Source organism: Aplidium turbinatum, chromosome 8 (assembly GCF_918807975.1).
Source record: "Aplidium turbinatum chromosome 8, kaAplTurb1.1, whole genome shotgun sequence".
Taxonomy (NCBI): Eukaryota; Metazoa; Chordata; class Ascidiacea; order Aplousobranchia; family Polyclinidae; genus Aplidium; species Aplidium turbinatum.
In genome coordinates this window covers 18747378-18774878 of record NC_137479.1, presented here as the reverse complement: position 1 = coordinate 18774878, position 27501 = coordinate 18747378, and the positions used below count along the sequence as shown (strand labels likewise).

The 27501-nt window shown below is 38.2% G+C and overlaps 2 protein-coding genes across 2 annotated transcripts; one reads left to right on the top strand and one right to left on the bottom strand.

Moving 5' to 3' along the window:
- Positions 1-1988: 1988 nt before the first annotated feature.
- Positions 1989-6976, top strand: LOC145776330 (uncharacterized). The gene is made up of 4 exons (XM_082587731.1): positions 1989-2099; positions 4230-4410; positions 5618-5836; positions 6262-6976. Exons 1-4 carry the CDS (start codon positions 1989-1991, stop codon positions 6432-6434), a joined length of 684 nt encoding a protein of 227 aa, XP_082443857.1. The 3' UTR covers positions 6435-6976.
- A 325-nt stretch (positions 6977-7301) lies between these two features.
- On the bottom strand, positions 7302-27271 carry LOC145775627 (uncharacterized). The gene is made up of 12 exons (XM_082586951.1): positions 26991-27271; positions 16831-16908; positions 16272-16325; positions 14075-14137; positions 13445-13577; positions 13008-13050; positions 12221-12281; positions 11513-11588; positions 10609-10735; positions 10234-10303; positions 9231-9428; positions 7302-8310 (listed from the first exon to the last, which is right to left on the bottom strand). Exons 1-11 carry the CDS (start codon positions 27231-27233, stop codon positions 9315-9317), a joined length of 1062 nt encoding a protein of 353 aa, XP_082443077.1. The 5' UTR covers positions 27234-27271; the 3' UTR covers positions 7302-8310; positions 9231-9314.
- Positions 27272-27501: the final 230 nt, after the last annotated feature.

Here is a 27501-nt window from a genome sequence, read left to right as displayed (position 1 = left end):
GGTACTTTTGGATCCGGGCCCGGAATATTTAAGGGGCCCGGATTTAAAAGATTTGCCGCGACTTCAAACATTATTAAGATCTTAATATAATCAGATCTAAAGGAATTGCAATCAGAGGTTAAAGCAGCCCCTTCAGCCGTCATATAGTAAAGTACCGGGCCCCCTTCTGGGTACCGGGTCCACTTCAGCTCTGTGGTGCTAATAATAATAATAATAAATATTTGATGTTGTAAGCACCGAGGTGCTTTTTCATCATTCTGATATACATAACGCATTTGCTGTTAATTAGGTTAACAGCTAGTTTCATAACTAATAATTCTAACCGTCAATAACATCTGATAACATATATAAACTTTTAGAAGACATATTAGTGGGAGCAGAAAATGAAAAAAATACGATCATATGTACATGAAAAATACATACACAATAGTACTATCACTTAATACATAACATTAATAGCCACTTCAGCCACTACATATAGCCACTTCAGCCACCAAACAGTAAAATAAGAATTTAGTTTAGTCTAGTACTGTATAGTGATTTCCCTAACCACAAATATTTCACTAACCACGAATAATATTAACCCAAAACACGAATTTCAAAATATACAAGCTAATGTTTGTTTAAACTCAAAAACTGAAATGGCACAGGTAAGAAGATTGCTATCCCTATTTCTGGACTAAAAATTAGACCAAAACCGCTTTTCAGATTGCAGCAATCACCGAGGCCCAAAAACCTTTCCCAAATCAAATTGAAAACTTTCTGACCATCTGCACTAACTTTGCTGTAAATTCTGTTCTGGTGAGCCTAAAATGACCAGTGAAACATCAGTGAAATCGGGAAGTAATAATCTAGCGCCATGTGACAAATAAAAGTTCAAAAAAACAATCGCTAAATAGAGATAGTAAGTTTCGCGGTTAGGGAAATTTTAAGTTTGCTCAAGATCGATTAAACAACCATAATTTTGGCATATCAGGTTTGATCTATTCCTCTTAATTTTTTTTACTTTGAACGGCATGTGTCATACCCATTTTAAGAGCAACATTTATATTCATAACATTGTTGATGAAAGGGGCCCGAAAATAAATTGGTACCGGGCCCGAGAAATCCTGTCAACGGCCCTGGCAGCAGTTGCGTATCAACGGTATTTGCAAGCGAATTTCCAGTAGCAATTGCAATCTCAGCCGAAAACGGGTAGCTTTGACATTCACGATAAATCTAAGGCAGAGACACTAACACAAGGACTGAACTAGCAAAGGAAAAAACATGGGCCTACTTCCTGAAAAGCTAGATGTGGAAATGCGAACGTAAAAAACGGGACTGAAGTATATAAACTACAAAGAAATTCTTGAAATTTTTTCAAAAACAATTTTCAAAGGTTTTTAAAAAGGCAAAATCTTAGTAAAAAAGCTGTTAAACATGTAGCCTAAGCTTATTTAAAATACGCAGCCACAATTATAGATTTGTTGTTGTATTTTTCAGAAATAAGTTAATAACATTTGCTATTCTGTAGCTGCTTAAAATTTTAAATAAATTAAAGCTTTCAAGCTACGGCAAAACAAAAGTGAGTAATGGAGTTATTTAGTTTGTTTTGCATACGGGGACCTATAACTACCGTAAAAAGTTTAGTTGGCCTGTTGAGAATTGAGGCAACGATGACAAACAGTAGGCTATTATTGGGATTTAATTCAACATCTTGTTACTGTAGCCAATGCACTTATTATTAGAATTTGGTATATTTTAACTATTTGGGTGAAAGCCTGAAAGGACTTTTAAACTTGTTTTAGGACGTGAAAGCCTGAAAGGACTTTTAGACTTTCAATCTTTTAAACTTGTATATTTTCAGTTTAATGCAGCCTACAATGGCTGTGAAAAACAGTTGACAGCATCTTATTGCATTGCTAAAAAGAAATTCCCTACCGTGCTATATTTATTTTTATGGAACTTCGCCGAGCGTGCTTACATAATTATGTGCGACTGTTTAGGTGATGTTAAAGTTACTGGTGGTGATTCTGTTGGACATTCTGTTCCTACATCTGATAAACGCTATCGGGATACGAGAGTATGCAGAGAGAGTGAACAAGGAAACTGAAAGAAAGGTAGAAATTGCAAACAGCGTATTGGCCTACGATCAGTAGGCTACTTAGCCAAATTATCAAATATACTGTGTACGGTACTCCGAAGTAGCAATAGCATAATTTCTCGAGCAGTAGTCAGTCATGGATTGGCGTAGCGTGAAGATGTTGCGACCAGGCCCAGTTGTTTAATTTTAGACTATATGCTATTCAGTGTTGGGCGCGATAACTCATTTTTCAGTTAAGCGATAACGATAATCGATAAACGAAAAATGCCTAAAGCGATAACGATAAACGATAAATCAAAAAAAAGTTAAGCGATAACGATAAACGATAAATTATCGCCGATAATGTCCGATAACGATAAATTTTTTTTTCTTGATTAGCGCTGCCTCACCCCATGCAGCACGAACTGTTTTCATCAACATGACGAAAAATCGAACATAATGTACTGTAAAGGGACAAAACTTTTTGTAAGTTATGCATGAATAGAATAGTAACAGCGGCAGTAGGTATCGAATCTTCAACCTCTTGATCCAGAATCAAACCACTGAGGTAATCGCCGTGCTTATAATTATACCTTCAGATACCAGTTGGATGCTTTTATCAATTGAGTTACACTGCCGCTTACTTGCAGTAGGCAAAATAATGAAATCAAATGAAAATACCATAAACAATTCCAAACTTTGTATTTTGCTTTCTACGGGCTGTTTACAGCAAAGTCAGCAATAATTGAAAAAATTCCATAAAACGCAAAATGCTTGAAAATTTATCGGTAATCTTAAGCGTTATTGGTAGTAAAAATGTGCATACTGTGAAATCCATCAAGCTTGTCAAATTAGTCGTGTTTGTTCAAGAACAATAACATAATTATCGTAATTTAGCCTACTGATAATTTCAGATAAATTTTTCTGTTTTCTTTGGAACACCATCATTAAAGCAATGGCAGAATGCTGAGGTGTTGAGATAAGAATTACAATATAGGCACTGTATTAGGCTATTAGTGGGAATAAAAATTTTTGTTTGAGCGTTGGCTATATCGCATAGGTAAATCGTCGTCGTATCCAGGCTTACGCCCGGTGGTTGAAGATTTAGATTAAGTGGACGGGAAGGCAAGGAAGCCAATCTTCATGTCCACCTTCAGGCATGCCTTTAAGTGTCCTGCGAAAGACAGTGTCCTGCCCTTTTGATTGCCGTTCCAGCGCTCTCACCACTCGGCTATGCAGCATAGGTAAATGAGAAAGGTTATACTGTATTTAGCATAATTTTACCACGCAACTTGATGCGCCTATTGTCATGCAAAAACTACTACAAGATGCAAAAAGTGTGATGTCGGTCTGCATGTCAAATGCTTCAAGCAATATCATATTCTGCAATGACTTGTTTCAGTGATGGTGGCGCGAAAGACCATGTTTCCGATGTAAAAGCGGTCTCGTATTGCGACACTTTCATAAACCACTTGCCAATTTCTTTCGCTTCGCTTCAAAGGAATCTGTACCGCCTGTGCGCTTACATTTTAATTGCAAAATTCACTCGCGATTGCCGATTGCAGCAAAACAACAAGAGACTTGTTGCATGCATTTCATTGCATTGCAATTTGCAACTCTAAAAATTATTGTGTTGTCAGGGCCGTCGCTGCAGGGGGCGTGCCTCTCCCATGACAACGACCTGTGCACACACACTTCAGGCACTGAAAAAGAACTGGTTTTAATTTTAGTTTCATGAACTAGGTGGCTAGTAAAAATATTACTTTTCATGTTCTTTTCACTCGTGTACGTTGATCCGACATAAAATTTATCGGCGATTAATTATCGGCGATAATGAAATATTGCCTTTGGCGATAACGATAAACGATAACTGAAAAAATAATTAAGCGATAACGATAAGCGATAAAAATTTATCGCCGATAATGCCCATCACTGATGCTATTTCAGTTTCAAGCACGTCTTGAAACCGAAATAGACGTGACGGTTCGAAATAAAAACCAACTGAACTAAACTTCCTTAGTTTCCTCTGCCATCCTCAAAACAGCACGATAATCTTTTTAGAATTCATGGTAAATTCGAGTTTATAATCGATATCGCTTGATATTAGAAAATTCTAAACACTTTTATCGACTGGTGATCGCCATTCACTTGCGTTACATTGTTACAGTATGAACCTATTCTTCATCGGCATTGTCGAGAAGCTAAATTTCGTAAGCTGAAGTTTTGCAAGCTCCTTCACATTCATCCACGGCTATTAGTTGCTTATTCTCGTTTCTACCTCCAACGGTCAAAGAATCACTGGCAAGAATATAATCACTCTGTCGACGAGATAGCACCTATCGACCCAAGTAAGCTTAATGTCAAGTTTCGATACAGTGGAGTTGGCAGCCTATTGGCTATAGCAATATAGGCTACAGTTTATACAAACGCCTTATCAGCGTGGAAAGCTAGGCTATAATAATTACTGGAGGCCGATGTAATTTTGAAGTATGGTTAAATGCAGTTTAAATTTCTTTGAAATGATAGTTTTATAAACCAAATTGGCGAAGTGTTTTGGAATCCTTATGCTCGGAATGACATAGCCTTGATAGAATTATTCCTGGTAGTTTTGCATAGCCTACTTGCAGAGGCTCTTGACGCAGGGCTAGTTACCGAGATTGACAAAGTGAAGTTTCCGATTCTTGTTGCTGGAGAATGATTCCATCCACTAGGTGCCGCTGAATGGAAAGCAGTCCTGAAATGCGTTGCTCAAGCGCTGAACCAGCGCCTTGTGATGTTCAGTCGAGCGCGTTATCACTGAGCTAACGAGGTGAAAGCTCAATTTGCTGGAAAACTCAGTTTCACGTTTAAAAAAACGACAAATATTTTCCTGTTGAGAAGGAGCGATCGTCCTGGCGTCAGCACCACCTGACTACTTACTAGGGTAAAGTAGTGGATTCAATTGACTGACAAAAGCAGCAGTTGAGAACTATGTGGCATGAATTAGTGGTGCGATACTGATCAGCCAGCCTCATGAGCGAAACGCGTGTCTATCGTTGTCAATTCTTGCTACACTCGACTGCCGAGAAAAATACTTTTCCAATACCTAAATTTAGTCTATTTGTATGGTAACAATACCACAAAGTTCAAAATCACACAAAAATCAATGAATTTACCTGCTACAGCTGGGTAGGCTACTGGTGATTTTTAATGCTGTCAAGCGTAGCAGATCTGCCTCCAGACCAACTTAATAGCTTCCACGTTGGCAAGGCCTATTTATATAGGCTATAGGCCTAAGTAGCCATAGCAGTCTACAGCTTTGCCATTTAAATGGTTCAAAATTTGACTTTTTATAATTTATTGGTGAAGTTTTGACTTTAGCTCTTTTCAGAAATACACACATTGCACGTTGCAGTAAGGCTAATAGGCTAAGATAAGCCTCCCTGGTAGAGCTGCTGCAGAATAAGCCGACTAAGAACATTCACAGTTGAAATTATAGCTGCACGGAACCGATTAGGCTTCTTTACGTATAAATAGCTTACTGCACTGTACTTTAAATTGTTGCCTGTTTTTCAGCTTTGGCTTCAGTAATCAGTAAAATTCACAAAAACAATGACGCAAAAGCGCGACACCGCGGAAAACGATCAAGAGAGTACGACCCTGAAGCTACTCTACGTCGGTCGAAGCGCGAAATCCCAGGGAATCCTTGTGTGAAAGGGCCAGCCAAACGAACAGCAATTGTTTTGGCGGTTGATGCTTGGACAAAAAAACCAGTGGAATTATTTCAAAATCCAGGTGAAGTTTTGTGATAAGTTATATCGGCGGTCGAGTGTGCAAACAGGTTTTTGGGACAATCCAAGTAGGCTACCAGTGTGTTGATAGCCAAGTCGGTCTTACCTTTATGTTTTTTTTTATTTGCTTCCAGAATATGTTTTAACAGAGTTATTTTTGTGTGCTCAATTCATTTGTTAGTGGCTAGCTATATGCAAAGAAGTTTCAAACTTAGGACGAAAACGGTTTGAACGCCTTGTCAGTCTCATAAAAAAAGGGCGTATAATATACTCAACTCATGAAGAAGATGTTCTTTTATTTTGCAGAACTTCTTCTTCATGAGTTTAGTATATGTAAGTCATGTTCATTGAACGTTTCGAAAACAGAGTTTAGCGGGTAGGCTATCTTCATTTTGGGCTTCTACTTTTGTTAACAGTGAATTTTTGCAGTTACCAAAATGTACCAGACGTTTTACGTCAAGAATTGCCACAAGAAACGCTACAACTACTTCCGATGTCGACCGGTGTTCACCGAGTTCATGTCAGCTGTGTTTGATGACAACTCGTATCACGTGACCATGAAAACTGTAAAAGTGCCCACTGGGTGCGCCATGGCGGTATGAGGAAAGAATCCGTGAGCAGTCCCAATCTATACCAGTTCGTTGCAAACGAAACGTGATCCCATATATGTCTTTAACTGAGGCTTAGCCTGACAGTTAACACGCAGTGTGTTCTGTGCAACCAATGATAGGCCTATCGCATACAACTGTGGTGCAGAGAAACATACCACATACTTTACTACTGCCCGAATTTTACTTCACCAAGGGAAGTTGGTCTATCAACGCTGGAGGACTCTACCATCAAGTGGCTGCTCGAAGAATGCCAAAACATTTTACCCCGATAAAATGCAGTCTAAACTCTAACAACTTCTTATACGAAAGAAGCCGACATTGTATAATTCTGCAACAGAAACGGTTGAAACTAAATCTTTTACATGTGATTCACTGTCGTAGCCAACAAAAACTATTCCCTCACATCGTTAAACTTTAATGAATGTGTTGGTGAGTATTAAAGATGCAATTTCATAATGCAAAGCCAACATTTTGGATAGTTTAACATTATTCGTTTTTTCAACATATTTTGGTAGTTCACAGATTTTTATGTCTGCGGTTTTGTAATAAAACTCTGAACACATGTATACCAGGGTCTCTACAATTGTCAAATATGAGCCTCAGCTTACGCCTATAATTTGTGTGCCATTCAGTGGGAAGCGAGAGGCCAACTGGGTACGGTGAAGCAAGAACGTTTTGAATACACGTGGTGGTTGTTGTAGCCGAGACAGTAGCTTCATGATGGGTCGCTACACAAATTTTGAAGTGCTCATTGTAGCAATGCTGCTGAAATGTTAGAATTTGTTTTGTGTTTCGTTTCACCAGTCTTGAAATGTATCTTAGGGGAAAAAAACACACGGACAAGGTGTGGATGGAAAATGGAAATAAGTGTTAAGGAAAGCTCTGAAATTCAGTCAAGTCACCGCGGCAAAGTCGACAGCTCCAAGCCTTATAAAGTTCCAATGCGTTGAGAGTTGGTGCAAGCGTAAAAATCACAAGCGAGAATATTTCGAATTTGTTTAGTTCAGGATAAACTCAAAAGCGTTGACTGCGTAGTTTTATATAGAAAAAAAACATACGGTATTGATGGTTATACAATAGAAACTATAACAAATAAGCATTTGAACAAAAGCACACCGATCGCACAGTAACAACAAAAAAACGCAAATAAAGCTTCAATGCAACTAAGGAGTAATTCGGTGAAGAACCAGGTTGTTTTTAATTAACACGCAACGCTCGACAAAAACAAAAACAAAAACCAAGAATTTGAAGCAGTAGCACAATGTGTAGATTGAATATAACAACACGCTGATAGGCCGCAAAGCACAAAAGTAACGCTGCACTCACATCAGTTGGCGTACAATATTTAAAGAAATAATAGGCTGATTATAAATGTAAATGAGGGTAAATTGATGAGAAAAAGTGAGCGCGGCGTTGCGAAATATCAGTCGGGGAACGACACAAACTGCGCTTTTGTTAACCAAGAGGTTAATACAGTAGTAGCATTGTTTAAAAAATCAAATGCCCTTTGGGAAACTTACAAGACTATAACTAAAACGAAACAAATGTACCAGTAACAGAAAGAAATGAAAATAGTAACAAAACACTTCATTTCGTCATGGCACACCAGGCTTTAATCTGGCGGTTTTGTCAACATTTCAGCAAATTAAAGGTCGCAGGCATTCCTGAATTTGAAAACAAAGGCAACTCAACAGGATTCAAACTTCCTCTCCACCAACGTAAAATACGTCACAATTGAAATGCTCGGGTTGAAATAACACAAGTACCAACAATTGCTGAGAACCAAGAACAGGCAAGTTTTGAAGATAACGTATCCATGAAAAAATTCTTGCGGTTGCCTCCCATCAACGAAACATCGGTTCATTTCCTGGAAGTAATGAAAGGTTCCATGAAATGTTCTATTAAAGTAGATTGTAAAAGTAACATGACTTAGTAACGACAGAAGAGCTGATTTTAACAAGTGATGTACAGACTTAGAAAGCAGCCTCCTTTGAAATCACATAATAACGTCCATTGATGTCAAACCTAAACCAATTTAAGACGCGAGTTTCGCTAAAAGGAGACCCAAGTCGATAACGAGCGTCAACAGCAAGCTATACCACAACAACTTGCAAGAACACACAAACTCAACGCGTCTGCATTGAGCATGATGCTTTCAACAAACGACAAAAAGGTTACAAATCCCAACAAGCACACGGATGTTGAAAAGGCGACTTTACGAAACATAAAAGCAAACGCAATGACACAACGAAAGTTGAGTTTTCTTTTTGCCGACTCTTTACGTGGTCGTTTCGTGTTCGGTGGCCCATCCTTTTACAAACGAGTGCAAAGGTGATACACAACTTCTTAAACGAGTTAAAAATGTGACAACCAGTTAATTACGTTTTAGTTGTTGTGCTTTAAAAGGAATACAGTATCACGCGTGGTACAGCGACGGACCACAGCCAAACGTGTTAAGCTGAAGTTGGTAATCTAACTTGAACATGCAGTAAACCGACTGTTGTGACTAACATTTAAAAAGTAAAAATCACCGTCAAGATAAAACAGAAATCTGTTCAACAGTTCTTTTTTTAAGAAAAGTATTCCAGTCTGGAAGTATTTACTGTACTGTTCTTGGGGTTTCAATGAAACAATACAAAAAATATTTTCGCCCCTTCCTCATGCCGACTCAATTTTATCCACAAACCGATGAGACAACAGTTTGCACTGTAATGAGGATTTTAATAATACTGTAGGCCAAATTTCGACAACTCGAATTTAGTTTCACTATTATCAAATCTCACTTACACGTCCAAAATCCAGCCGCACACAACCTATGCCACCATGAATGGTGTTGACCAATGAGCAATAGGTTGAGTGCGGGTGAAGAAATTACAAGCTGTTCACGTCAGGGAAGGCGCGAGCAAACTCTATCCTCATTGTTGTTCTGTCGCTCAAGCGAGTTCCTTGCAAGCTCGTCAAGGCGTAATTGGCTGTCCCAATATCCTGAAACGCAATGATTACTTGTTTGTCTTGAAACTTCAAATAAAATCAACACCGCAAGGTGGCAGCAGAGATTATTTTCCGGTTGTTGCGTCGTGCAGCCAATCAAAAGTGAAGGTTGACTTTGACACGCAACAAGAATAAAGTACACAGAAATATTTTGATAAAGGCAAACAAGGAGATAGGTTTGGTTTAATAGTTGGATGTTGTCATAATAAATTATTTGGTATCCACAATATCAAGATATTTGGAGGTATCGTCGAACTTTAAGTTTATAAAAGACTAGGAGCGATAAATAAGAGGTTTGATATATTTTAGACTCGAGGAAATGCGTCATCGATGGGTGGAATATCGCAAAAGATAACGTCACTAAAATTAGTCCAAAATTGAAAACTTGTCAAGATGGCTTTTGTTGAAATAGTGCAGCCGGGTAGGCGATCGCCCATAAAAGTCTGATTTCATGCTATTATTACATCATATAATATACTGCGTACGGAAGTAGATGATGCATATGCATACCATTACCCCTCCAAGACAGCATATGACCTTTTTAAAATGATTTCACGTCTGCAAACGTTTAATTAAAGAAGGATATTTGCTGGCTGGGATTGCATAAATATTATAGAGCGTATAGCATAGGCCCACTTTTGATTTTCGACCAGAAGAATTCTCAATATTCTTAAATGTTTTACACGTTGATGAAGATGCAAATGTTACAAAATTTCATTACGTAAAAATAGTTTCGAAAAATTGCATCTACCCACTCAATGGAAAATTGTATGTCATAAACATGAAAGTAAAGCCATACCGTAAATTCTACTACAGCGCACGGAATTCCAGCACGGTTCAGTAATTTGGCCCTAACGAAGCCATGGAACCTGTTGAAATAAAGATGAAGATTGCAGCAAAAAAGAGATGAGGTACTGGCGGGGCAAAACAATCAAAGGCTACTCGGCAAACACGGTGAAGAATTTATGAGCTTGGAAATGGTTGGATGATTGACACAAACCTACGGAACACTCCCTAGAAGCAGAAGCTAGTTGATCTTTGAATTGCTGTAACGTCTTTGGTAACTGGGAGTCCGCATTTCTCGTTGATAATAATGGTTTAATAAAAACAAGAAAAATTTACAGATGTTTTAGCAAGTTTTTTACATGAACCAAAAACTCGTTAAAATAATAACCTTGAAAATATGTCTTTAATTTCTTTTTCTACGGTGGTTGGTCCAAAGTTGGATATCAAAAGGCAAGAGCCGGCAGCCGGAGCCTGCGGTGCGGTGCCAGCGACAGCTATGTTCATCAATGGGGTACCTTAAATAGAAATAAAAAGCAGTGACGCAAGGGCAGGGTTGTGTACCTCGATAACGAGGTCACGTTTTTAAATTCTTTAACTTTACTAAGCTTTTTTGCTAAGTGTTATTAACATGAATTATTAATATCATATGTTACAAAAGTTACTCAAGCGAATTCGAAATTTCATACCGTTGTACTGTAATTTACAACAAAAGAACAAGAAACCTTAACAGATAGAAGCTATGCAAACAACAAGGCGTCTTTCACATAAATAGATACATAAACTATGAAAAGTAGAGAATGACAAAATTTCTATACACTCGTGTCGAGAGCACATCGATTGAAATACAACTACGACAACGTGATTTACCAGTTATGGGTGCACCAATCAGCAAATCAGTTCTTTTATATATCGTGCAACGTCTATGAACGTAGATGCTGAACCAATACAAAAGAATGGATTTTCTGACAAGGTCACAAAGTAATCAGTTGGTAGTTTTCTTTGATCAAGAGTTTATCGTAACCCACACAACTAGGTGAACACAGTCGTATCCCATGGCGTGTGGCAAAAGGCTTGCGACCCATTTTACGTACAAGTTGCTACTCACAACAATTAAACACAGTGCTACTTAAGTTGGCTTGAATATCATCACAACGACATGAGATCAATTCTGAATTTCATAAATCTCATGAATTGACCGTTCATCGTTCTGGTGACATGGTTCTATCTGAGAGCAATCAATCAAGGAATCAAATTGAATGAAAACTGCTTCATCGGCGGTGTGATCAAAATACCTGCGAGATGAGTGAATATAGCACCGTGCTGTGGTGTGGGGTGATAAGGTGCAAGGTGATGAAGAGTGGGTGCAACCTAGAAAATATTCCCACAAATTAACTTTGAAACCGGTGTGGCCGAAAATTATAAAAAAAAACTCCAGGTTGCAAGCGGCAGCAACGTCACTTTACGTTGAAATAACGTTAAAAAGCTAACTACAGTAATTCCAAATCAAATGGCATTTGCCGATTTGACACCGTAAGCTGGTCAAATGATTTTTTAAGACACTCCAACAGTTGGTCCAAAACCTAACAGGAGGGTATTCGATATGACGCAGTTTCAAACGACAACAGCAACCACAACCGAGGATTGCGCAATCAGACATTTGAGCATTTTGAAAAGTGAAAATCGAATCAAAGGTGGCTCAGGTGGGTGTGATGAACTTCGAGAAAGGAAATGTGGTAAGAAAATTAAGAGCATCTTCAATACTTTCAATTACTTAAAAGAAATGCACTTTTAACTTAAGAAATACCTTTAAGACAACAAAATTAAGTGTAGCCATGTGTAGCGCAAAAAACTACGAAGATCATCAATCCTGTACAGTGTGAAAGTGATGACTGCTATCTGAGAATCAAGTGCAGTAAATTAAAGTTTGAGATTAACTCGTCCTCTCGTAATTAGCTCATTCATTGGGTGACGAGGGGAAAAACAGGTAGATTACGACAAACCTGCATTTGAGTTTGTAAGTGTGTGGAGTGAGCTGGCACGAGCTCCGGATACGATGTCAATCTGGAAGTGCAAGTGCAAGCGAAGTTACAGCCTGTGATGGAGTTACACGAAAATACAAAAAGTTTCAACATTGTGTTTTACAGCCAAGAAACTGGACACCAGAAAATGCACAACCCACAATCTTAACCTACTGCGCTGCGGAGATATCGTTTATTTTCATTTATTTCGATCTGCAGTTAAATGCTTTTATCCGTCTCTAATTAGTTCAACCATGTCCTTGTGGATACGGCCTGCCTAACTCTAACTGAATTGCTTGTGAGAATATTTATCCTCGGCCTGAGAAAGCGTCTTTTAGAGTAAAGTGTTGTCTATTAATGGACAGACGCTGATTGGAGAGCTGTTCTTGAAATGCATTGCTTAAGCGCAACCCCCGAGAGTCGCACCAGCGCCGCTTGATTTTGAAGTTTCTTCGTTCATGAAGTGAGGCGCTTAACCAGTAACCAACGAAGCTGTTCGGGTGGACAATCATCTTTCATGCTCACTATTTCATCAACTTTTACTGCCTCTCTCAGACGACACAACCGGTCACATTGTTTAGGAGTAAAAACTGGATAAATTTTGATTACACATTCACAATCAGATTTTGTTATCTTTCACTTGCACCTCCAGGAGATGTGACCTGCTAGAATATTATAACATCTGGGTAAAAGATAGCTGTGGTTTAACGTATGCAATATGGCGTTGCAATTAAATCGTATAGGATAAAATCGACTTTGTAAAACTTACTGCTGATTCCACAACTCTGTTGGCAGAATATTTGAACCGAACTCTGAAAAAAAAATGAACATAAATCTACACCAGTGGTTCTCAACTGCTTTTTGGTCAAGGATCCCTTTAAAAAAATTAATAATATTAAGCATGCCGACTCCTAAACTTCCAAGAGTAACAATATATAAGTGACAATTTTGCAAACTTGCTCTTAGTTACACGAATCACAGTGCTTAAGTTTAGCACATTTTTAAAGTAAGAAATTCGTTTCCAGCAACCATTCAAGGCTTAAAACATAAAGAATCCTATCGACAATGAAACGGAAAACAATAAGGTGTGAAAAACAAAATTTTTATGCTGCGATTACGATCAAATCTGCATGGGGCAATGAAGCGGCGTGCATAGAAATAACAAAGTAAAATTATTTAAAACATAAAATTGTTGTCTTTGCTCACGTGGTGGCAAGTAACCAATAATTTGATTGGACAAATCCTGCTGAGGTGATGACGATCGGAGCTTAACCTTGGTGTTGGCTTTCGCAAATTCAAGACGAAGGGTGTGAGGTAGATCTTGGTCAAATTTTATGCCCTAGATGAGACAGAATGGGTTGAAACAAAGAAAATTATTTTCAACTGTCAACAAAGTTAAAAAACTTCCACCGTTGAACGATATAGGTTGTAATTATTGACCAACTGGTCCACCTATCAATCCCCTTCACGATGCATCAAGTAGCAGGCGCAACTATTAGAAAAATAACAATAAATTAATTAATTGAGACGATGAATAAGCAGCAGAAAATCAGCCATTTGAATAAAGCCTGACTAAGTTTGTAGGAACCGGCATTGTCAAGGTGGGAGATAGAAGTGGTTTTCCAACTTCTTCAGAGGTTGATATGACGCACATGTTTTAACGACTCTTTTCACAATGCGAAAAACAAATTGCCTTGACTACAATAGCTGCAGCTGCAGATTCATCAGAAAATCACTGTGAGGCGTAGGCGCATTTAGGAGTTAAACAATAGTATATACAGCAGGCCATTAAGTTTTTACAAGCAAGAGCAAAATATAGTCAGTGACGTGAGATACCTGCAGCTGGTTTTTGGCCGCATCTGCTTCATTTCGAGAATCAAACGTCACAAACCCAACTGGCTGCAAAAATAACAATTGGCTGATGAAAACGCAACAATGCTTTCCATTTTAAGTAAAAACATCAGCAATCAGCTTGCTTTAAGTTTAAGTTTCAGCAAAAGCAACGATTCAGCAACAATCACCTGGACAAAAACGGCCAATTGTAGCATGTAATTGTAATCCAGTTGTAGAGATGTACCGATATATCGGTATCGGCATCGGTATCGGTGATATCGGCCATTTTTTGAGTATCGGTATCGGCATCGGTATCGGCAAAAGTTGGCCGATACTGTGGCCGATACTAAACATGTAAAAAAAAGGAGTTTGCTGGGGATTTTCTGCAGAAGCACAGATATAGATTTTTTAAAGTTGTAACTAACGTCACATTGATGTAGAAAAATAAAAACCTGTTCAAATTTTTGATACCTCACACTCCCATGACTTCATGCGCGCACCTTTTGGCATTGTCTGCTTACAGTGATTCTTTCACTCAAACAAAACGTTTTGTTTCAGCAGTTTTGCGTTGTTTGATTCTTAAGTTGTGAAGGAGACTCAATTTCTCCAATATTTATCATTTGTGTTTCTCTTTTACTCTTATCAGAGGATAAAACCAGGCCAGGACTGCCCAGGTGGCGGAAATGTGTAATTTTGCATCGTTCTAGCGTTGCTGGACGTTTGGGGGACCCGTGTAACTTGGTTGTTTTTGGTGGTCTGGTTCTGTCGGTTTGTGATTTGGTTTCCACTTTTCGTTGTGGTGGACTCGCCAAGCTTGGGCAATGTCGTGGCGGAGTGAGTGGGAGCGGTGGACTGCGGGTCCTCGCTGGGCTGGTCAATAAGTGGCCTTGTTGCGTCTGGGATGGCGGCCTCGTTGTGGGTGGAGTGTTCTTCCGGGCTGTCGGCGCGGGGCGCTCACTGGTGCGGCGGGCTTTTGCGGTTCGCTGGCCATAGCGGTGTGGCTTCCACACTAGCCATTTAGACCATCCAATCAACTATATGTTTCTCGGCAGCCATTTTGTAGCAAGAATTGACATCGACAAGAATTGAAATGGCTAGTGTGGAAGCTGCACCGTTGTGGTTGGCGGGTCGCGGCTGCTCGCTGTGCTGGTGGGTGCTCGGTCTTGTGCTGGTGGCCGGGAGGGGCGCTCCTTTCTTTGCGGTGGGGTTGTCGTATTGGGCGCGGCAGGACCGTTTTGATCGGTTTGGTGAGGATTCGTGGTCCCATTGCTTTCGTTTTGGGCCTGCTTGTTCTGCCGTGGCATTGTTTGAGCTTGGTTGGTTTGTTGCAGCGAGGGGTGGAAGTTGGGTCGCGGACTGGTGGTGCCGGCTTGCTGGGGGTTGCAAGAGTTTTTGGACCTTTAGCAGTGTGCGGGCAATGCGGGATTGTGCATTTTTGCTGCCTGGGTGGTCTTGGCCTGGCAAAAGCTTTTCAACCAAACGACAAGCGCCCTTAGGTTGCACATTACTTGTCGAATAGTTTTTGTACGACTACACAAATCACTTGGTTTACATTTTACATCTTATTATCAATTATGATTGCCTATATGGAGAGTTTGCGCAAACACTTTATTTAATTTTTCAGAAACCCCAATTATGATGTAATGTTTCTTCCCTTATACCCCAGTTCTCAATTATGGTGGCCTTTCGTTACTAAAACCTACTATTATGACACAACAATGCGGTTGAGATTGGATTCTTGAATCTTTAATAAATAATGCCAATTGAAAGCTTTTTTTAATAGTTTTATGCAAATAAGGTAAAACTTAGCATTTGATATAATTCCTTGCAAATACCAAAATTGCTTCTTTTTGTAACACCAAAGTATCGGCCAAAATATCGGTATCAGTATCGGTATCGGCCTAAAAAAGTGATATCGGTATCGGGATCGGTATCGGCCAAAATATTGGTATCGGTACATCTCTATCCAGTTGTTACACACAAAACCTCGCAAACTACTTTCGATCACATAAGTAGTGGACCTACTTTTTCTGCGATTTATTTTGCTTTAAAATTGTTACCCCATTCACCTGGACTCCACAGTGAATACTGCAAACCGCAGATTTGCAAGAACGGATATTGAATAAACGCAAGAACATTTAAGCAATTAAACTAGATAAGAGCAAGCCAATAATATCCTGCACTCCTGTAGGAAACCTACCACTGGTGCTTTTCCTGGTTTGGCGGTCGTTCGGAGAACAGAGTCTTCATAACCCTGAAAAGACAAGAACTGAAATCAATCCAAATTAACGAGGTCAGGTGGCATAACAAAAAATTAAACTCAGACAGCACACATGGCATTGATGACAGACAAAAAAAAACGATAAAAAACGCCAATGGCTGCGAACCTTCTCAATGCTCTCATGGCAAGGATGTAATTTTGTGAATGAAAATAACGAACACACCAACGAAAGTAACTATCATGTAAGCCGACAATATTGCCTCAACACTACAATCAGACTCATCATTACAAGACAGCAACCAAGTAGAACGTTGAGGAAAGATTATTACTTTAAATTAAATAATGGATGGGAATTAATGGAAAAATTGATTTATTAGAAGAAATTGAACGCGAGCATACACATATGTAATCTTGTTTTCTCATTTGCAGTGTTATTATAAATAATTAGCCATAGAACATGAATACACGTTACAATCTATTTAAACTCATTGTGTAGCTTACAAAATGGCAAAATAAATGAAGTGTCCTTAATACTCACTGAATAATTGCGAAAGAGTAAATATAACTCTCGCTTTTTGGCATCTGCTGGTAATCCACTTACGAATAAGGTGCGAACCTGAGTAAATAGTAATGCAATAAAACTTTTTTCTTCATACAATAATATTGTATAATGGCGTCAATAAACTATTTCAATAATAATTAGCGACTTCCAGCAAACTGTCAGTTCTCGAGCATTATGTTCGGATAAGGATTATGATTTATCAATTTTGTTTGCAGTTGCGCAGGTCGCCCACGACAAGCGGGCAGAAGGCAGCCATTTTCAAACGAGGATGCCAAGAACAAAATTGGGACCTTTTCAACAGAACGACACCGTTCGCTCTTAACACTTCGATATTCATCCCTGTATAGGAAAAAAGCAAATTGTTTAGGCAAGTGGCCTCAACACTAAAACTTTTGATCTCACTGTGGACCATTGGCGCAATGGTATGATCGTGGGACCCAGGGGACATCCTGGTTATAGGCTTGTTACAGGTAGTGAAGCAAATAAAAGCGTAGCTTAATTGGATGTAAAATGCAGAATAAATGTCTCTTGCAACAATTTTTTCATAAATTTCGAATAAAGATCCAAGTTTCAGCTGAAATGCTACGGTAGCCACTCCAGAATGCGATGAAGATACGGTAGAGTTAGACCGTCCTTTTAAGTAAACGAGTCCATTACTCGATGAGTGCAGGCCCACGGATGAGCTGCCCATTGTCAATCCCGCAAGGTTCATGTCAAGATTAAAAAACATAAAAATAATTCGCAAAGCACTCCGAGCTTTAGTTTGTTCGACACAAGCATTTTGAAATTTTAAAATACATTATATTTCAACTGATAAGTTTCAATTAAATACGTTTCAAATTAAGTTTTTAAAATAATTTCGCTTGTTTCGACGAACAAAACGCTCTGAGGCAGCCTTAAGGCATACACTACAAAAGTGTCATTAACTTTTAAAAGCAAACATATCCACACTTTAATTTAGCGGTATGCATGATTGCATGGCCACCTGGATGTCACTTTAGGTGGCCATGCGGTATGTAAAAAAAATAACTTTCCTAGTAACCAAAGCAACTGCTTGCAGCTACACTTTAGGCTGGTGTGAAAATTACAATTGGCAACTACTCGAAGACTGTGATTTTTCGCACCCAAGGCAACAAAAACCATGTGAATAAAAATAATGCAAATTGCAAAACGTACAAGTCTATTTAATTTAAGGCAAAAACCTTGGTGATTTCTGCAATCCGTGACACAAATAAACAAGCAAAAATGGCAACATAAAACCCAAAGTAGCAAGTAGGCTACACTAGGTGTGAATGCTTATTTCGTTATCACGTGTAATATTAAAATCAGCCGTTGATAATGATACGCTGAAGCCAACCGGTCATGGTTTGCTGCTCCTGGATTAGCGTTGAAAAGAAACAGCCAAGCCGATTCAAACAGCGAAAGTTGTCTGGCGTCGTTGCAGCGAAGTAAAAATGGCAACTTCGCTGGCTAGGGACTCGTTCTCTGCAGGTGATTATTGTCACAAACAAAAGACTCCTCCGAAACCTTCCGCTACTTAAGCGCAACAAAACATGGACAATTGAACAATCACAAACCGCATTTGACATGGAGCACGCATCTCATAACGTTGCTGAAACGTAGCTATCATTCAATTGCACCAGAAGCGTCAATTTGGAGATTTTTTTGTTCGTTTCAAACTACTAAGTCTTGACAACTATGAAAAAATAGCAACTCTTCCCAAATGGCTGCTAAAGACAATAATAATAATGTTAGTTTTTGTATAACGCTGTATCCATCGCAGAATGCGTTGTTTACAAAGCAGACAGTGTCAATGCAGCCGTATAGAGGCGCAACTGAGTGCATTGATGAAATTCAAGCTATCTTATTTTTTGTCACTAGCATGTGTGCGGTTCTATATGACCAATTCATTTGCTTTCTACATTATTTTTAAGTAGCAGCATAAGAATTCAGTTTAAAAATTATAAAAATAAAAGGAGTGGTGCAAAGTTTAGTCGAGCATGGGATAAAACCACGGCTATGGAATCGGACAACACTCCACTATGCAGTTTTATAAGGAGTTAAAGACTGACTGCTTCCAGAATCCCACAAACTTCCTTCAAAACGAAGCAAAAGCTATTCCACAGCTTTGGTTTACTGGTAACTTTTCTTAATTTTTAATTACGCTAAAGTTGCATATCAACCTCTCAAACCACCAAATACAATTTTCTTTGCATCATAGCCAAGAACTTTGTCTCATCATTTGATATGTTGAGATCTTTGCAATGCCGTCATTTTTGCTTGAAACGTGAAGGAAAAATTCTATTCTCTCACAACTGGGTGAGTAGGAAAAAAACGAGTACGAAATAAAACATTTTCAGTCTTGAATCTGCTGAAAGGGCGCATCCAAAGTGATCGAAAAGCAAGAATACACAAAGTCAATTTAGTTGCGATCTCTTAACCTGCTATGAACTGATGAATAGAGTCTAACACAACGTAAAAAGATGATGAACCTGCTATGAACTGATGAATAGAGTTTAACACAACGTAAAAAGTACCTGATGAGTTTACCCAAGCTACAAGTTGGTTTTGGGGAGCCATATGGCTTTCGTATCGCCTGTATCAACTTATCGTAGGGAGGACAGACCAGCGTGAGCCACAAAATGCTAGAGTGCTCAGAAATTATAAATTGAATCGTAAATTTCATTCTCGTTCGAGCTCTAAAAAGCCAAAGCGTAGAATGAAATATTTCGACAGAAAACCAGCTCGATACATTCGGCACTTCAAACAAAAAGTATTTTCAGCAAACACAGTGGCGTTGTTTGGTTATATTGCGATCATTAAGGTTGGTCCTGGACAAACAATTTAAATTCTTGCAACGAAAATTATCCCATGGTGGTCTTTGAAAATAGCGAAACATTCATGATACCAGTCGACACGATCGATCTGATTGAATTCAATGTTAGACAACGCTTGATCACCAAATTATAAACCAAGAATTGGAATCAAGACTTACATGGATGACTAATGTTCAATGTTGAGTTTGTGCAAAAAACAATATTAGAGAGGTTGAATCAATGTTAACAAGGTTGGATTGATGACTGGGCAGTGAGAGTGATGGAATGCTTTGTGAGAATACATAACCAACAAAGGCAAAACAACGTAAGACAACATTGCATAAACGTATTCCAACAAAACTGAAGTCAACCACAGTTTTGGGAATGCCAATAAAACTGGCATGTGGGCTACTTATCTTTTGTGCGAACATATTAAGTCAGAAAAATGTACATTGAATAGTAGTAGTACCAAATTATCACCTTCTGCAGAACTTTGATCAAAAGAATTGAACACCTATGCGTGCTTTTACAAACATATTCAATAATTTTGAAGTGTGCAAATATCCTACGTGAAATGCAATTGCAATGTCTTATGTTTTTCAAACCAAACTCCGCATTGCAATACTAGTGCTACAGTATTGCAATAGCAATGTCAGCTGACTTTAATATAAGTGCATTTTGTTTGAAATGGGTGTGACAATCAGGGTTGAGAAAAACCCGTTTTTTTTTAAAAAAGCCCAACCCGCATGTTTTTTTTTAAAAAAACCCGGGTTTTATTTAAAAAAGATGCAAATAAGGTAGATTCATGCGTATTTCACCTCAAATACTACTTTTTACCAATGAAGTGCCTCTCACTCATAGTACATGCTGGCATAACTCAATAAAATAATGCACTAGGGCTGTTTAACTATGAGGCCTTCTTGCATAAATGAGTTTTAGTGTAGTACAAAGTGGCATTACTTGATTTTTGTGTACAGAAATATCCACTGTGTTTTCAATTTATCCTTGGAAATTTCCTTCACAATCACATCCTTAAGTCCTAATTTGAAGTTTGTTTTAAGTACCTTATAGTACTTTGGTTCATTTTTTCAATTTTCTAATAAAAAATTGGCCAAATATGATGCTCTAGGTTTTTTATGTTTTTTTTTTGTTTTTTTTAAGTGGGTTTTTAATAAAAAAAACTACCCGGTTTTTTTGGGTTGGGTAAAATGCCGACAACCCTGGTGACAATTCACTTCAACGTTGGATAGGTTAAAACCAAGAAAAGTGGTGAAGGTGACTCAATGAGTATCAAACTATCCATGATACTAAAATTTTTTACTCACAACCGGAGATAGCCATGACTTGTGTTGTTGAGATAAGCAGATACTACGCTGACAAATGCGTCAGTATCAGGATATTTTTAGGTGCCCAGAATGAGCCTAATTGCTCAAGCACTAGATTGTCGTTTTAAGTTATCTGATGTCAAGACATTGACGAAAACCATTCGTAACAAGACAACAGGATGTCTGAATGCGAGCTTGTTGGCAATGTTTATCAAGGTGAGTAAAACTTAACGCTAATTCAAAAGTCATGTAAAAAACAATTTAGTTAAATATGAAATAAAGTGTTTACCGCAATAATACGTTGGTGGTTCGTATTCTGTCGCTTGGTAATACTGTATTTGCCACCTCTTAGTGGCTGCTTGTTTTTATGTGCATGTTCTTGTTAAAGGTCTCCTCATCAAAAGTCTCCTCTCATCATCGCTATCATCCTCAATTTACCCTCTTCCGACCACAAAAGGCGGCTAGCAAAAGTTCTCACTTTTTTTTTATCTAATTTCACTGTCTGGCGCCGTTGAAACGATGTGAAAATGGTAACTTTGGCCAAGTGAAAAGAAACTACCAGACCCGTGTTTTTAGATTGAATTAAAGCTCTTGCTGCGTTTAAGCTTCGCAGGGTTCCGAAATATTGCGCCTAAAGCTGCATTGCAGTGTTGAATATAAAAAATGGATGGCAAAGGTCAAATTGTCGCCTTATTAGCAATTGAAGTCAGAAGTTAAATACTGCGTTCCAAATGAGTATCAATGTTTTGGGCTGAGTAAGACAAGATGCCATCAAGATAGACGAAGATTTCTTTAATCTGCTAATATGTAACCAGAACTAACAGAAGACACCTTTGGCAAATAAGCAAAACAAATACTTTACGCCGTTGGACGTCCTTTATCATAGGTCGCTCAGAGATAAGACATCTTTTATGACAGAAAACAGATTCGTATAAAATCACAAAAGCAAACGCATCTAAAATGGTTAAATTACAGAGGATTTTATTTTAGTGACGCACGAAAAATTGTTGAAAATGCCGTAATTATCCGAGCTATTTCTGTTGATTCGCTAACATCTACAATCGATTGGCCTTTTTGTAATTGAATGCTTTATCAAATTTGCGAAGACGATTGATTGGACCAACCAAGCAGAGACTTTTCTTTCGATAAGACAACAAGATGGTCGAAGATACCAAGGCAGCTCATGACAAATGCTGATAAAACACAACGTGTTTAAGTGCTGCCCCACAACGGTTGTGATATACAACTATTATGTGCAACCAAGTCAGCAAATAAGTTTTTTTTCACTTGTTTCAGTTTAAACTGAACTTTTTAAATTTCTCCAGGCGTTGATTCTATGCCAAACAACCAGGGCGTGATGCAGATATACAGTATACGTCTGTACAGTTTTAAATCACTGTCACTGTTATGACTGATCGAAACAAAAAATTATATTTCGGATCACTTTTTGATAAACTTGCAAATTTTGTTTGTCTCGTTTCGCTACGATTTCTCGAATTCTCGTGTTGAATTTTGTTTCATTTTGATCAAGAAATGTCTTTTGAACATCCCTAGTTGCCATGCTGTGAACCATGAATAAGTCAAAATTCCAATCACAAAAAAGGTGGCCAGGTAAGATCACAACATGTTACTTTTAACATCTACTCTAAAAGATGCCAATAGGAAAAATTATCCTCGTTCATTGAAAGTGAAGTGAGCTATAGGCTACTTTTGATAGCGAAAAATAGCCAACTATCACCAGGCTTTGCGCTTTCAGGCACACAATTACTTCATGTCACTCCATCCCATCAATGATCAAGCCGCGTAAGGTGAAGGTGGTCCTACACGTGATTCAGGTGTCGGTATGAGAAGACAAGGTTCTCATTGTACTAAGCATTCGGCACTGACAGTAGGATGGCCAGTTCCTTTTCTCTCGGCCGCCTTTCCTGCAGCAATTATGCCCATCCAATTCATTACATCTTAGGTAGAGGTGAGCGGTATTTTCAACAACTGTATTAAGTTGTAAATCGTGGAATTTCACGCAAAGAAATTCATGAAGTCACCACCTGGCTTTGTGGAGGATTCAGAAGACACGCGTGATACGTAATGGACATGGTAACAAGCGTAAAAGCGGTCATTGGTAATCAGGAGCAAACGATGCAACATCTCAAATGTCTTGTCCTAAAGCAAGATGCTCTGCACAAGATTTAGCCGAGTTCAAGGATAGAGCAAGAGCGTACGTGATGCTCTGGACTACAGCGGTGTGGCACACGACGACGAAGAATAATCAAGAAAGAATATTGAGAAAATTCTTTTTTGGGATCTAAGTAGCAGAGTTGAGTGTCAGTTTACTGATATTGAAGTTATCGTGTTTTTAATTTTAACAATCGCCTTATTAAAGAGTCACGTGGACTACAGCGGTGTGGCACACGACGACGAAGAATAATCAAGAAAGAATATTGAGAAAATTCTTTTTTGGGATCTAAGTAGCAGAGTTGAGTGTCAGTTTACTGATATTGAAGTTATCGTGTTTTTAATTTTAACAATCGCCTTATTAAAGAGTCACGTCCTCTGGTGAATGCAAATGTCTGAACCCAGACAGAAAACTAACTTATTGACAACCCATGTCAAAAAGGACTGGTTTTCTCGCTGCGAAATCGCAAGGAAGAGACTTTCTGAAAGGACTAAGTTAGAAGATTCTTTCTTCGTTTATCGTCAATGACATCATCTTGCACCTGACGCCACTCCTCTGTTCTGAAGAAATCGAACTAGCGAATCAGCACAACATAAAACCCAGTTCCTGACCATCTTGAATGGAAAAAATGGCAACAAGATAAAAAAATCACTTGTTAAATTCAGATATAACTAAATGCTACAATTGGATTTCGATGTCAAATCCGTCAAAAGATTTTAGTTTTCGGTTGTTTTTTTTTGTTTCCAGTTATTGATCAGTTTCCTAACACAACGATGAAGCTAACAAAACCACTGTGAGCATGTGTCCATTTCTCACACTAAATATACGGCTACGGTAGGCTACGTATGTATTTGTGTGATTTCAGCTCTTTTCATTGCTTATACGTAATAACAAATTGATCCAGATTCAGAGCATTAGTCAATACAGAGATCATAATTTGCAAAATGTTTTTGGAAGTTTAGCATCTGGACACGACAACAGTTCAGCTTGAGAAACGTTTGCTGAACCATGTGCACTGTGTGGTGGTCTTGGGCACTACACCTTTTTTAAGTTTTTATACAGCATTGTCGCACTCGTACGGTACGGTACTTTTTCCCCAGGTGGCCGATATGCTTCTCATCGTCAGTTTAACTGACTGTAGTGTTTTTTCTTGCGTAGATTGACCACGATATTCTACCATTTCTTACTGTCACATTTCACACATAACGCATTCAAACTGTCATCAGCTTTTTTTTATCAAATTTTTGCTGGAAGCTTTCGTTTGGGAAACTTTTCAAGTCTTGGTTACTTTTTTGCCAAACTGTTATCTTACTTGGAGATAAGAGGAAAATTTCATAAACACAACAGGAAAGGCGGATGTAGTAAAAATTATAGGAACCGCTGACGTACTGCATTATAGCAACACAACTTTAAAATATTAAATTTCCAATAGTTTGCACTACGAAAAACAAAACTCTTATTTTGGAAAATAATATCGGAGATATCAAACATTACAGTTGGTGGGGTTCGATGTCATGAGCGAGAACCACGGATTTAGTGGGGTTCGATGTCATGAGCGAGAAACGTTCCGTGTTCTGAGAAATGCTTGTTTCATCACTCAATGCAAGCGCGAAACACAAGTAATTAAATTGAAACGATGAAATCACAATCGGTCGCATGTCTTAGTTTGTAGTAAAGTAATAAAGCTCCACAATACAATGATAGGCTATTATTTCATTCCAGCGCAAACCTTAGTCTTTGTTGTGTTTCAAATTGCCTCTTATAGAATAAAATTTCGTATTGTTTCGCCGAAACAAATTTCGTTCTAATATCCCTAGATCAGTTTCTGATCGTACAAGTATAGTTGATCGTAAAAAAAAACGCTTCGTTGGTATTGTGCAAAACAAACATAAATCGAGGACAGAATTGGTAATTCCTACTCGCGATCAATACAATGATAGACAATCGATCGAAAATCAACATCAAATCGTAAAATATTCCACTCTCAACACTGCAGATCACTTCTTGAAAATAATCAACATACAACCACATTTGAGTCAAAAACCCTTTAAACATAAATTAATACATCGGTTTAACTTATTTATTGATTTTAGAGTAATACTATACATGCGATTAAGCTAATCTACATCCACGAGGGATGAAGTGACCCTGACTGATTACTTGGCTGAGATGGCCCACACCGTTGTGACAAATGAGTACATTATGAAGGTCTGAAATGGTGGAACACATTAACATGGCAAAAAAAAAACTTAAATTATATAAAAACTTCAATGACGAAAAATTTTACCGCTCATTGTAGTATTGCCAATACGGGGGTTATTGGAAGAGATATTAAAAGTATTTTTGACTGCTGTCTAATGTCTAGTTAAGAATTAGATTGCTGTGTATCGGTGTAAATCAAAAAACTGTCGTCGCTTCAGCAAGAATCAACAACTAGCCAAACTACACACGGACAAAAGAAAGGCAAGACCACTGGTTCAAGTCAAACCTAGTGCAATTGAGCTGAATGATTCCAAGAACGCTTTACCCTACGTGAAGAAACTGACGGCGAAACTTCAAACTCAATGTGGGATCTTGATATCTGGTTTTATTGGTAGTTTTAAATTTCTGAACAAAAATGAACAAGTATTACGTTCCTAAAAGACTTATCCAGCCGAAAGAATAAATATTTACCCATTAATTAAGACATGCGATATGCCAAGAAACCTAAATGTAAGCTCCAGTATGAAAAACTTAGCACCGTGTAAATAAGCAAATCTATATTGCACAGCACAGTTACTTGTATTTAGAAAGAAAAGCGTTTAGTTTTTCTTGCATACCATACGTAATAACTTGGGCTGTTGGTAACAAAAACACTCACACCTTCCGTTTCATTGTGAGCTCAAAACGAAAACGACAGGTTCAACTACAAGAATCTCAAAACGTACCATATGATTTCAGTTTAAGAATTTGCTTAAACTAACATTCAATTAAAATAAATAATCTGACATCATGTTCTTCGAGCATTTACTAATTGTTCAGTGACATGGAAATACATTTCGAATTTCTTTCGAAACAAAAAGATCTTTTTCTTTTTGAAAAAGATCTTTCTGTCGACTTCATTTTGTTTCGAATTACATTGGAAATTTTATTTCGTTTTGGCGAATCAAAGCGCTTGAAATAACCCTTTCATTACTAGACCTACTGTCCTATTCAGTTGTTCAAATATCTTCCAAGATTTACAGAGACTCACAAAAAATCTTTCTCATACAGATGAATTTGTTAGTTTTGTTATATAATTGCAAAGACATCGATTCGATTAGACGCAAAATTACAAAACTTCAATGCAAATTTGCTGAATACTGATTGTGTCACAAGCCTATAAAAGCGTTTGATTTGTAGAAGTTTGTGTTGTATTTGCGCAGTAGGCCTATAGCGGAGACAAACAAAAGGATGCTGGTTGAACATAATGACATAGCGCATCAAGGCAACGAAGCAAGAAAACCAAGCAGTATAAATCATAATTTGCCACTGCAAATTGTTTTTGCTTCACTAACCTTAAAGCTATTTGCGCAAATATTCCTGGATTATTTCACATAATTCGATGTTGAACTTCAGTTGAGTGAACTAACAACAGTTTCATTTTTTTGTTTGCTGAATGAACTATCAGCCTAGTCTGGACACTTGAAATACTTCAAAGACAAGCCGCTACAGTATCTTCAGATTTCACGCCCATTCTCTTGTCGGTAACTTGATTGAAGACATGTGCAATGTGCATTTAATACAAACTCAAAAAATAGAATGTACAAGGATTAAGAAAACAAAAATACTTTCATATCATACCTCTTCCTCTTTACAGCCATGATTATTATTTGGATCTCCGTTCATTCTAAAAATTTTCGAGTTTTCAGGTTGTGATTGAATGTTAGCAGAAGAAATTGAAGTTGAACTTCGTGTCACTGCTGTTGGGATCTTCGATGTCCAAAGAAGGGATTGAGATATATTATCGTTCCAATCCTCCAAAGCAGTGGAAGCGCTGCGCTTTCGGCTTATTTTCAGATCTTCCTTTTCGTTTGTCGTCTTCATATACACAACCTACCGTGCTGTAATTATAAAAGCGCTTTGAATCCTGTAAAAAATACCCAACGCGTTGGTCAATAAAACGTCTACATCAGAGGAAAAACAATGTTACAACATTCTCCATTTGAGTAAACACTACCAGAAAAATAGTACTCAGACTTCCCTTCGTTCCTGTCCTAACTTTTGCTACAATAACTTGCTCGTCTCTGCTTTCGGGGCACGCGCTTGCTATTTGTTCAATGTTCCAGACGCACTGCTTTTTTCTGTTGCAAAA